Below are 11,087 nucleotides of genomic sequence, written 5' to 3'. Positions count from 1 at the left end.
AAGAATTGTGTGTGGAGCAATGACAATGCTAACAAGGGGCACCAATTGCATGTACCGCATCACTATACGACAGATGCTTCAAAATACAATGGCATTACCTGAAAATGTTTAGAATTAACTAACACGACCTATACTATTAACAGAACTGCCTATGCTTGCCCCATTGCAGTTACAGTATACGCATACAGTGTTGCTGTGCAATGAAAGATGTTCAAAACATCAGACTTCTGGCCACTCCTCATTGTTTCTGTGTAAGCTACGTGTACGGGGGCTGGGATTAGTTTGTGTGGATGCATCTTGCACACAGTGAGAAAGGAAATGTGGATGTGTTTCAGAAAGCTGGCTTTTGTGAATGCAATCAGCCTACAGTGTGATTGATTACATGACACCCACAGCACACTCTCACCAGGTGTCAGACTGTGCAGTTCACTTCCTTCAGCCGCACTGAAAAGAAGATTGATTTCCCATTTTCTTTATGGCCATGAATCACTTGCATCCCACAGCCTGTGGGGTAGAGTTTAAATGTCATTTTGGAGATTACTTTAAATGGCAAAATGTGAATGCTTGAACTCCTCTCTAGGTGAATCGTTTGACTAGATATACTGTGATACAGTGCATCCGGAAAGTATTCACAGCAGTTCACTTTTCCCACATTTTTCTCATGTTACAGCCTTATTCCAAAATGGAATAAATTCATTTTTTTCCTCAAAATTCTACACACAACACCCCATAATGACAACATGAAAGAAGTTTTTGAAAATTTTGCAAATTTAGAAAAAATAAAAAACTAAGAAATCACATGTACATAAGTATTCACAGCCTTTGCTCAACACTTTGTTGACGCACCTTTGGCAGCAATTACAGCCTCAAGTCTGAATATGATGCCACAAGCTTGGCACACCTATCTTTGGGCAGTTTTGCCCATTCCTCTTTGCAGCACCTCTCAAGCTCCATCAGGTTGGATGGGGAGCATCGGTGCACAGCCATTTTCAGATCTCTCCAGAGATGTTCAATCGGATTCAAGTCTGGGCTCTGGCTGGGCCACTCAAGGACATTCACAGAGTTGTCCTGAAGCCACTCCTTTGATATCTTAGCTGTGTACTTAGGGTCGTTGTCCTGCTGAAAGATGAACCGTCGCCCCAGTCTGAGGTCAAGAGCGCTCTGGCACAAGTTTTCATCCAGGATGTCTCTGTACATTGCTGCATTCATCTTTCCCTCAATCCTGACTAGTCTCCCAGTTCCTGCCGCTGAAAAACATCCCCACAGCATGATGCTGCCACCACCATGCTTCACTGTAGGGATGGTATTGGCCAGGTGGTGAGCGGTGCCTGGTTTCCTCCAAACATGCCGCCTGGCATTCACACCAGTTCAATCTTTGTCTCATCAGACCAGAGAATTTTGTTTCGCATGGTCTGAGAGTCCTTCAGGTGCCTTTTGGCAAACTCCAGGCGGGCTGCCATGTGCCTTTTACTAAGGAGTGGCTTCCATCTGGCCACTCTACCATACAGGCCTGATTGGTGGATTGCTGCAGAGATGGTTGTCCTTCTGGAAGGTTCTCCTCTCTCCACAGAGGAACGCTGGAGCTCTGACAGAGTGACCATCGGGTTCTTGGTCACCTCCCTGACTAAGGCCCTTCTCCCCCGATTGCTCAGTTTAGACGGGCGGCCAGCGGGAATCCTGGTGGTTCCGAACTTCTTCCATTTACGGATGATGGAGGCTACTGTGCTCATTGGGACCTTCAAAGCAGCAGAAATTTTTCTGTACCCTTCCCCAGATTTGTGCCTCGAGACAATCCTGTCTCGGAGGTCTACAGACAATTCCTTTGACCTCATGCTTGGTTTGTGCTCCGACATCATGTCCAATCAACTGAATTTACCACAGGTGGACTCCAATTAAGCTGTAGAAATGTCTCAAGGTTGATCAATGGAAACAGGATGCTTATGTACATGTGATTTCTTAGTTTTTGATTTTTAATAAATTTGCAAAAATCTCCAAAAATCTTTTTTCACGTTGTCATTATGGGGTATTGTGAGTAGAATTTGGAGGAAAAAAATGAATTTTATCAATTTTGGAATAAGGCTGTAACATAACAAAATGTGGAAAAAGTGAAGCGCTGTGAATACTTTCCGGATGCACTGTATATTTTCACTTTGCTGCAGCGGGTAGTTTGCATGTGCAGAGTTTGCATGCTCTCCCCACCTTCAAGCACAAACTGAAAACGCACCTCTTCAAGCAGCACCTCTCCCCATCCCTCCCTACCTCCCTGTGAACCTTGATTGTTGTCTTTGTGATTTACGTTGTGTTTTGGTATTTTTTAGTTGGCTAGGTAAGCAGTATTTGGATAGTTAAGTTTGGTCACTTTTGTTTTGTTGTTTGTTTATTTGTTGTTTAAATAAATAAATAAATAAATAAATAAATAAATAAATAAATAAATAAATAAATAAATAAATAAATAAATAAATAAATAAATAAATAAATAGGCCCTGGTCCTTATCTTTGTTGTACGGGTAGCAATTGAAATTGTACTTCCCTCTAGGGTCTTTCAGCGCACTTATCCCTGGTTATGGGTATGCACTTTATTGTACGTCGCTCTGGATAAGAGCGTCTGCCTAATGCCAATAATGTAATGTAATGTAATGCATGCTATGACAGTGTCTGCACGGGTTTCCTCCAGGCACTCTGGTTTCCTCCCACAGTCCAAAGACATGCAGGTTGGGCCAGTTGGGGACTGTATATTTGCCCGAGTGTGTGAGTGAATGTTGTGTGCACCCTGCGATGGATTGGCGGTCTGTCCACGGTGTCTTCCTGCCTCTTGCCCAATACATGTTGTGATGGGCTCTCAATCAAAATATCATACAAAACAAACAAGAAGACTGAAGAAGACTGAAGAAAGCAGGGAATTGGGAGAATTAAAGGGTATGTCACAACAATGTCCACCCCCATAATTTGGATCTGGAGTTGACTGCACAATAAAAATTAATCCTTTAATTATTTTTATGATATGTCTTCAGGGCCAAAAGTCCCTTTGCCCTCAAGAAACATTCAACGCCCCAAGTTGTATGTACATTAGACATTGATGTGAACAATTTACTGCCAACCCAGAATTTGGTCTAGTCTGAAAGGAACAAATATTGAACAGAATGTCAAAATGAGTGTAAATCAGTAAATGTTTATGGCCTAGTGTTCATTTCAGTATTTAAAAATAAACATACCATAATAAAAACCTTTCGACGAATAAAGTCAAATGACCTCTCGCTACGACTGTGGGAAGTTAATTACACAATGAATATGCTTCGACTCATATTCATAAAACTACAACTACCAGTGTGCATTTGGTCTATTGCGTTTCCTGTGTTGGCGGCCAGCTGATTTCCGTCGTCTTTAAATACTCTGCCATTAATTTGGACCTTGCTGCTAGCTAGCTCGCTAACGTTGGTGGTCTTCAGGTGGAGAAAGTCGTCCCAAATGGTGGATTCATCTTTCTGAAACATTTAACTGATACGGACATCATATCGTCTTTGGTATGCTTCCAAATCGTATCCAGTTTTATAGCCTGTCTAAAACGAGTGTTCTTTCTAGTTCGCTACAGAGAATAGAAAATCTTGCTTTCCATGTTTATTGCCAGCACAGTTCCATATTCTGTCGCAGCGCACAAACCGTGTAAACTGAGACAGGATCTGGCTAGGTACTTCGCTGATGTTATTTAAAGGGTTCACATTTTCAAACGTGATGTTCTCCACTTAATGAATTGTTACTTGTTTGCCAGCTAATTGGAGGATCGCGAGCCAGCTAGCTGAGTAGCAGGCAGTAGCGACTGTTGGCTAACGTTACTGCTAGCTAGCTGCTGATATTGACTAAACATCAAGCTATAACAGTTATACTAATATGTAACATTTACGGGATTGTAGTCCTAATGATGTGAAATGTGTCGTTGACTTCTAAATAAAATACTGCACTAGACTAGCTGCCATACAAATGGCTTTCTTAGTTGGCTAGCCACACAGCGGTTTGAGTTGCAAGTTTCATTGGTAACGTTGCCATCTCAACGTTTTAAATCATACAATGACAACGATGATCATAATATTAACAGAGTGTTAGCCAAGTGTTCACGACAGAATATTTGTTTGCCTCACTAACCAGCAAGTTCGGTAATTGGTTGCATTTGATGCAGGCTGCATTAACATAACGTTACGTCCTAATTTAATTGCTGCATTTTGACGAATTGCTTGTACCTGTGATACCTGTAATTAAGTGTAATCGATTGCGTTTGACATGTGTAGCTCTAGCTAGTTGCTACCTTGTCCGATTGTAAGGTTGTACTAATATTAGCGGAGACTCATTTGCTAGCTACTTGTAAATCTGTCACTTTATTTTGGATAACAACCGCAAACCCGAGTAACTTAATTGATATGCAATAAGTATCTTGATAGTTTGTAACTTGCTAGATTGTTTGGTGCTATGCAGAGTTAAGTGTGAAGAGTCGTGAAACGAATAGCAGGCTCTTTGTGCCAAGGGTATACCCCCTCCCCTCCACGCTTCACCGCTTCCGCCCTACTTGCCATCGCAGACTACAGTCATGACGACTCAGAGGGACCCAGACACGGTGAGTCCACAGCTGTGCGCCCGATCCCGTTTACAGCCGAGGATTTTTTTTTTCCGCCGGCTTTCAGAATGCAGGTGTGTCTGCTCAAATCTGGTATTCTGCCGGGCATAAATATGTGGGATCCTTGTTTTCCCTAAGTTGTTAATCATAAGAAATTCAACAGTGAGAGGTGGGGCTGAGGTGCTGGGTTTACACCATGTCTAATGCTATACGCCTAAATTCCCGTTTTTACTGTGTCCAGACGTCAAAGCTTGCTTCTTATTTGTCCAGATTTTGCAGACATTGCTGTACTACATCTGTTCTCCTGTTCTCTAAATCCGTTCCATAAACCCCCACCCTGACCCAAGGGAAACATCCAGTCAGTTAAAATAACGAAGATTACCCTGTGTATTTGGGACAATGCCTCCGGGTGACCTGCTGAGATTGCGCGGAGGCATCATGTATTATTAAACTGTCATATAGGGAACAACATGGGAAGCGGCAGTATGTTATTTGAGGTTTTTAGTACGTGATGATCTGGGTTGTGATCCTTTTATGTATAGCTGGTATTTTTATGTTTTCATTCGTGCAGTAAGTGTGCGTATAGTGGTGGCGTCCTGGTATAATGCATAAATAATGATGTTCAAATGAACTTCCTCTTCCGTTCAAGGGAATGCAATCACATTTGTAGGAGTAAATCCCAAAAGATACATAAAACGAGTTGAGCGTTTAAGTGGGGAAAAAAGGAGGAGGATATTGCCCAGGCTTTGAGTGGTAGATGGCAGATTGAGGAGGAAGGGGGGTGCCCATCTGTGTGTTTACTGCACTACATCCGTCAATCCAGCAGGGGGCTTCCTGTACTTTGTAAGCAGAGAGCTGTATTGGTAAACATGCATGTCCTGTGCATGTTTGTTTAGTCTCTGTTCTCCTCTTGGACCAGGAACAGTGGTTTTAAAATAAATCAAAGCATTGCTTTGCTGTCACATGCCAATCTCCTTTCCCAGGGGCTGTTCCATAGTTTGGATGTCCTGTTTTAATCTCCCCAGATTATTTGGGGAAAGCATTATGGCTGCACATGACAGAACTGTCCCTTAATGCATTGGTGTTAATTTAGCAGTGGTTTATGAGGTCTTTAGGTTGCTGAGACCGTGGAACCATTGCGATGTGTAGAGGCCTAGCCTCTTGAAGGCAACTACTTCAGATTAGTGTCTAGTTACTTCTGAGTTCAGCATTTTCTGTCTCTCACCCCTTATTTACATGTAGCCTTGCACATGTCCCAATATAGAATTAATGTTTAACACACAAACAACTGCATGTACACTTATTTTGTGCTCTGTGGCTGGGAGTCATGGGCAGTGCTGAGGTTTAGATGAGCCGCCAAGACTAACTGTGCCTCCTCCCCGCCCTCCCCCATTTTCCCCTTCCTGCTCCTCAAGGAGGGCATTTAAGCCGGGCCAAGTGCTGCCGTCGGAGCGCGGTGATGTAATGCTGAAGGAGCCGGTCTTTGAAAACCCCAGAAAAGAAAAGTGCATTTAAAGCTGCTGAGGGGTGGGGAAACAAAACAAAACAAAAATGGTGAATAAGAGGGTTCTTTTTTGGAAAAATCTTGAGTGACTTTGACGGGAGGGGTTGGACGGGGAGGGAGAGATGAAGAGAGGCAGTCAATTTCTCTGGCCGTTTTAGGTAGTGTTATCTAGGACAGTTCCCTCTGAAATTCAGTGTCCAGGATGGTGAATGCTTACTGTGTGATGGAGCTAGCTAAATGCTTTTGGGCAAAATTGGCATCTCTGGCATTTAAAAGAACAGTACTGCTTTTGGCTGTGGGTCTTTCAAGACAAAATCGATGGGGGCGGGTGTGTGGATGGATGTATTGTGCCACAACACAGGGTTTGTGGATCGTCTGAATTCAGCCAGGATGCTGGTTTGGGTTCAGCTTGGTCGCCATAGCAACCTGTAAGATTAGAAGAGGGAAAGACTGAGAGAAGGAGAGGGACTGGGAAAGGGAGGGAACCCGACAAAGGGGTGAACTCTTATGACAGATAAATCAATGTGCACTCCTGCAGTGTGAGTCCCACACTATTAAAATTTGCATTCGTTAATTGGCTGACTGATTGGAGCTGTCTGCAACCCCTGACACAGAAATTACATCCTCAACACCACACAGAAAATATCTACTCTGTACGGATGACCTTGTTCTGCTGTCACCAACAAAAGGGGATTACACCAGAGGTTGGCTCTGTTTGATGCATTCTGTCAGACCTGGGCCCTGACAGCTAACCTAAAGAAGGTCAAAAATATATTATATATTCTGGAAATGAGTGTCACAGGACTTCTTTGCTTGGCTGTGAATGAACTGAGAGAGAAAGAAAAGGCTTTTATGGCATTAAACGGTCAATCAAAAATGCCAATCCCAGTTCAAAATCTGTTTTGTAAGATGGCTGCCAAATTCTAGAAACATTCTACTCCAGCACATTGGATTTGACGTGAAGCAATGAGATCAAAATGCTCCCTTTTGTCTTAATGATGTTCCAAACAGTTGACTTGAGTCAAACAATAGGCTTACCAATGTCCCTGCCTATTTTTTCCCCTTATTTCTCAGCCTCATAATTGCTTCCTTGACTGTTATTGGTGCAAGTCTGGCCCTCATGTTGATAAATGCCAATAATAGAACTCAGATGCTATCTTATACCGGCACTAAGGAAGCGATTAAGAAGTGATTGAATTCACCCAACTAATCAGAAACAGCTGAGAAGCTAACTGTCCAATTACTTTTGGTCCCTTAAAATGGAGGCACTATATATCAAAAGGGATGTAGTTCCTACACGGATCATCCAATATCGATGTAAATACCTTCATATTAATGGTGACCGTCCACATTTTAACCTCCTCATTCATGGTTTCATTGAATCCATTGAGGTCAGAGCCAAAGGAACAGAAATTGTTCCACTGTCCAAAGACTTAGACTGCACTGTATAAGTCTGGGGTTTCTATGCTTGCTATATTGCAGGGTCTGGTGTAAAAGACCCACCACCCCACCCAAGCCCCCCCCCCCCCCGGGAGAAGCACAGGCCGTGTCAATTTAATAACGCTGCCCTGGGCTGTCTGGGACCCCTTGGGTCTATCGCATTAAGCCAACAGCCTGGAGAGAACCCTCCGGAATCGCTGCAATGAGGAGCACCACGCTTGGCTGAGATGGAGGGCGGGAGAGGGAGGGAGGGGGTGGGTGGAGGGAGGCAGGCAGGCAGAGGGAGGACGGAGAGCCTAGCGGTGGGGCGCAGTTGACTGAAACCCCTGGATGGAGCTGCCTACTCACCATCTGGGATCTTAACACTTGAGGAAAAAAAATCATCTTCAGCTGAATGTGTTGAAGGTGACAGTTTTGGTTATGGTGAGTGTTTGCGCTAAACGAAAGAAAGATTTGCATTTCAGGTCCTGTCAGATTCCTAATGTGTGTTTTCTAAATTGAGGAAAGCTTCCCAGGGTGAACCATGCCCCCCCTTTCCCCCCTCGTCAGTGCGCAGTGTGGGTAGATTTGTGCTCACTCACCCCCCCCTCCTCCCCCAGGTGAACCTGCGGCTGATTCTTGTGAGTGGGAAGACCAAAGACTTCACCTTCTCTCCCAACGACTCGGCCACTGACATCGCCAAGTACGTCTTCGACAACTGGCCCACGGGTGAGTTCATTTTGCTCTATAATAGCCCTTGGTTTCTGTCGCGTCATCACTTGCGATAATGCAGCGACTGAAGTCTAGCTTTGTCCTGATCTCACTACTGTCAGGTTATCTCTGTGCTGATGCGCTTGTGTTGCGGGGCATTCTTGGCTCTGCTGCCTTCTGCAGGTTGGGAGGAGGAACAGGTGAGCAGCCCGAACATCCTTCGGCTGATCTTTCAGGGCAGATTCCTCCATGGCAACGTGACCCTGGGCGGTGAGCGTCTCTGCTTCTGACTCCTCTCCTCAAACACTGCGCATGTGGTGTTAGGACTGGCTGTACATAATCCTATCGTGTGTATGGCCTGGCTTCAATCAACATTTGTCCTTCACTGTGACTTGACAGGTTAAATTTGACTAAGGTTTCCCTACTCTAACACACAATGTTTCTTGCCCTGTCCGTCCACAGCTCTCAAACTCCCCCCAGGCAGAACGACAGTCATGCATCTGGTAGCGAGAGAGACGCTGCCAGAGCCCAACTCCCATGGTGAGAGACCTCTCCAGATCATCTACTGTCCCTCTGTCCACTTCTCTCAACCTGCACTCCTTCCTGCTTCCATCAGCCCCTCCCCTTCTGGTTTCCTGTCTCACCTCCCCCTGAGCTCCTCCTTTCTGTACCTCAGTGTTTCTGTACCCCACCCATGTCCATTCTCCACTCCCCCTGTCATTATGCTATTTGCCTGCAGACAGGGTGGAGGAAAGGAGGGAGCTGAATGGGAAGACCGTGATTCCAGTACTTAGGTCTGTCCTTTTGCTTCTCTAGTACTTATGTCTGTTCATCTCCTCCGTCCAGGTCAGAGGAACCGGGAGAAGACCACAGAGAGCAGCTGCTGCCTGCTGTTGTAAAGCACAACCCCCTTATCCTGCTCCTCAACCCACACCTACAAATTCACCCCCCTCCCCACCCAACATGGTCTCATCATCCTCTGAGCCTGAAGATGCAAGCTTGAAGCCTGACTCATCTCATCAACCCCCCTCCCCCCAAAAAAAACAACCCCAGGCTATCATTGATGACCTTTCACTTTTGAGGACATGCTCATGGGTGGGGGGTCAGCTGAAACCCTTTTTTTTTTTTTTATGATTATTTTGCTTGTCAAACCTGCATTGCACTTGGAGTGGGTACAGGAGGAACGGAACGGAGCACTTTGGGCTGCTGGCTGCTCTCTCCGGGCTGAGCCTCAGCCTTCTGACTTGTGTGCCAATTATTGAAAACCCATCTCTGTTGCCAAAAAACACCCGGGCCGCCATTTGGCCGAGTGTTGGGAGGCGTTGAGCTTAGTGACCTTGTGAAGCGCTAAATTGAATCGTTTGCTGTGGGTTATGAACTCCTGGAGTCCTTTAAGAAGAACATGTGTCTGCACGGGGCACGGGGGACCAGGATCTGACTCAGCGCTGAGAATCTCTGCTTCCTTTGCTCTTGGACTCGGTGCAGAGATGACGGCTAGCTCTGTCATGCCCAGACTGACAAACGCTCAACCTCCACACCCCTTCCCTTCTTGAGCGCTGATGCTGTTGTGAATGGTGTTTTTGCTGGAGTGTCAGGCCCCGGTCCTTTATGGGCCTTCTTGGACTCTTCACTTTCTCGCTCAAGACTCTCCCTTATGTCCAGTGTTCCCTCTGCGTTGGACTGACGCGGCCTGAGAACCATCCCATCTTGCACAACAGCAAACTTGCCATAGCTCTCAGCTCTAAGGGCTACCTCCTCATTGTTTCTCAGTGATGGAAAGTCTTGGGATGGCCTTGTCGGCACCTGTGTGTGGTTTCTCTGTGCTGGGATGCACTTGGGCATTACCTGATCCCACCTGGGCATTAATGAGGCTCACATGAATGCACTTGGAAATTACCTGTACCCACCTGCGCATTACCTGGGCCTACCTGGATGTTATCTGTGCCCACCTGCGCATTAGCTGGGCGCACCTGGACATTACCTGTGCCCCCTTTAGGCATTACCTGGGCTGAGCTGTATGCATTTGGGCATTACCTGGGCCAGCAGGGCCCACCTGTGTCATCACCTTCCCGCACAGCTCCCCCCCAGCTGGCCGTTTCCTCGCAGACCCTGTCTTTGTGTCGGTGTGCTGTTCTTATTTTAAATGGCATGGGAGAATGGCCTGAGCGTTTCCGCTCCAGTGAGAACGGCCCTGTGCTCAGTGCACACTGCTGTTTGAGCCAGACGTTCTGAAAAACGCGTGTTACTATGAGGGAGAAGGGAAGATGACCCACACCTCGCTGGGAGCCAATCACAGGGACTGTGTGACGGGGAGGGCGAGGGAGGGGGGTGTGATGTGGCGGTGGGGGGGGGGGGGGGGGTGTGTCTTCTGTGAGTGAGTGACCTTGTACCATTGCTTCCTGCTGGAATCTGGAGAAAGAGGAAGAGACATGATTGAAAAAGATGCCAGGGGGGAGAGGGGGAGCTGGCCAAGGTTGTCTTAATAGCCTCCCTCTGAAGAGGCAAGGGAAGGTTTGCATTTTACCTCTTTATATGTTTGGATGCTGTTCTGTCTGGTTTGCTCTTGATTAAGGAATTAATATTATTAATAATGAATCACAAGTTTTATGCTTATGTATTTTTTTCCTTTTCTTTTTATTTGTACTTAATTCCTAATTTCTAATGTACGGAATAACTAATTTACTGTTAAAGTGGATAAAATTGGTTGCTGGGTTAAGTGTGCATGTGTGTGTATGTGAGGTTGAGTGTGTGGGGTGGGGCAGTGTGGGACTGGGGGTGGAGAAAGGGTGGGGAGGAGTAGGTAGTGGTGACCTTGAGGTTTCTGGGTAATGAAGTCCTACTATATTCTGC

General features: G+C 45.8%; 1 protein-coding gene across 3 annotated transcripts; it reads left to right on the top strand.

Annotated features, from left to right (window-relative positions):
* Positions 1-3,364: 3,364 nt before the first annotated feature.
* On the top strand, positions 3,365-10,562 carry ubl3b (ubiquitin-like 3b). Of its 3 annotated transcripts, none has more exons than XM_061236449.1 (6): positions 3,365-3,521; positions 4,465-4,603; positions 8,147-8,255; positions 8,421-8,507; positions 8,700-8,777; positions 9,084-10,562. In XM_061236449.1, the coding sequence occupies exons 2-6, from the start codon at positions 4,577-4,579 to the stop codon at positions 9,134-9,136; spliced, it is 354 nt and encodes a 117-aa protein (XP_061092433.1). In that variant the 5' UTR covers positions 3,365-3,521; positions 4,465-4,576; the 3' UTR covers positions 9,137-10,562. The 3 variants fall into 3 exon arrangements, with proteins under 3 accessions (XP_061092433.1, XP_061092434.1, XP_061092435.1); XM_061236450.1 differs by having other exon boundaries at positions 3,367-3,521; positions 4,514-4,603; XM_061236451.1 differs by having other exon boundaries at positions 3,383-3,521; positions 4,568-4,603.
* Positions 10,563-11,087: the final 525 nt, after the last annotated feature.

This window comes from Conger conger, chromosome 3, assembly GCF_963514075.1.
Source record: "Conger conger chromosome 3, fConCon1.1, whole genome shotgun sequence".
In the NCBI taxonomy this organism is placed as follows: Eukaryota; Metazoa; Chordata; class Actinopteri; order Anguilliformes; family Congridae; genus Conger; species Conger conger.
Note: the sequence above shows the minus strand (reverse complement) of the source record. Positions and strands in the feature narration are given on the sequence as shown.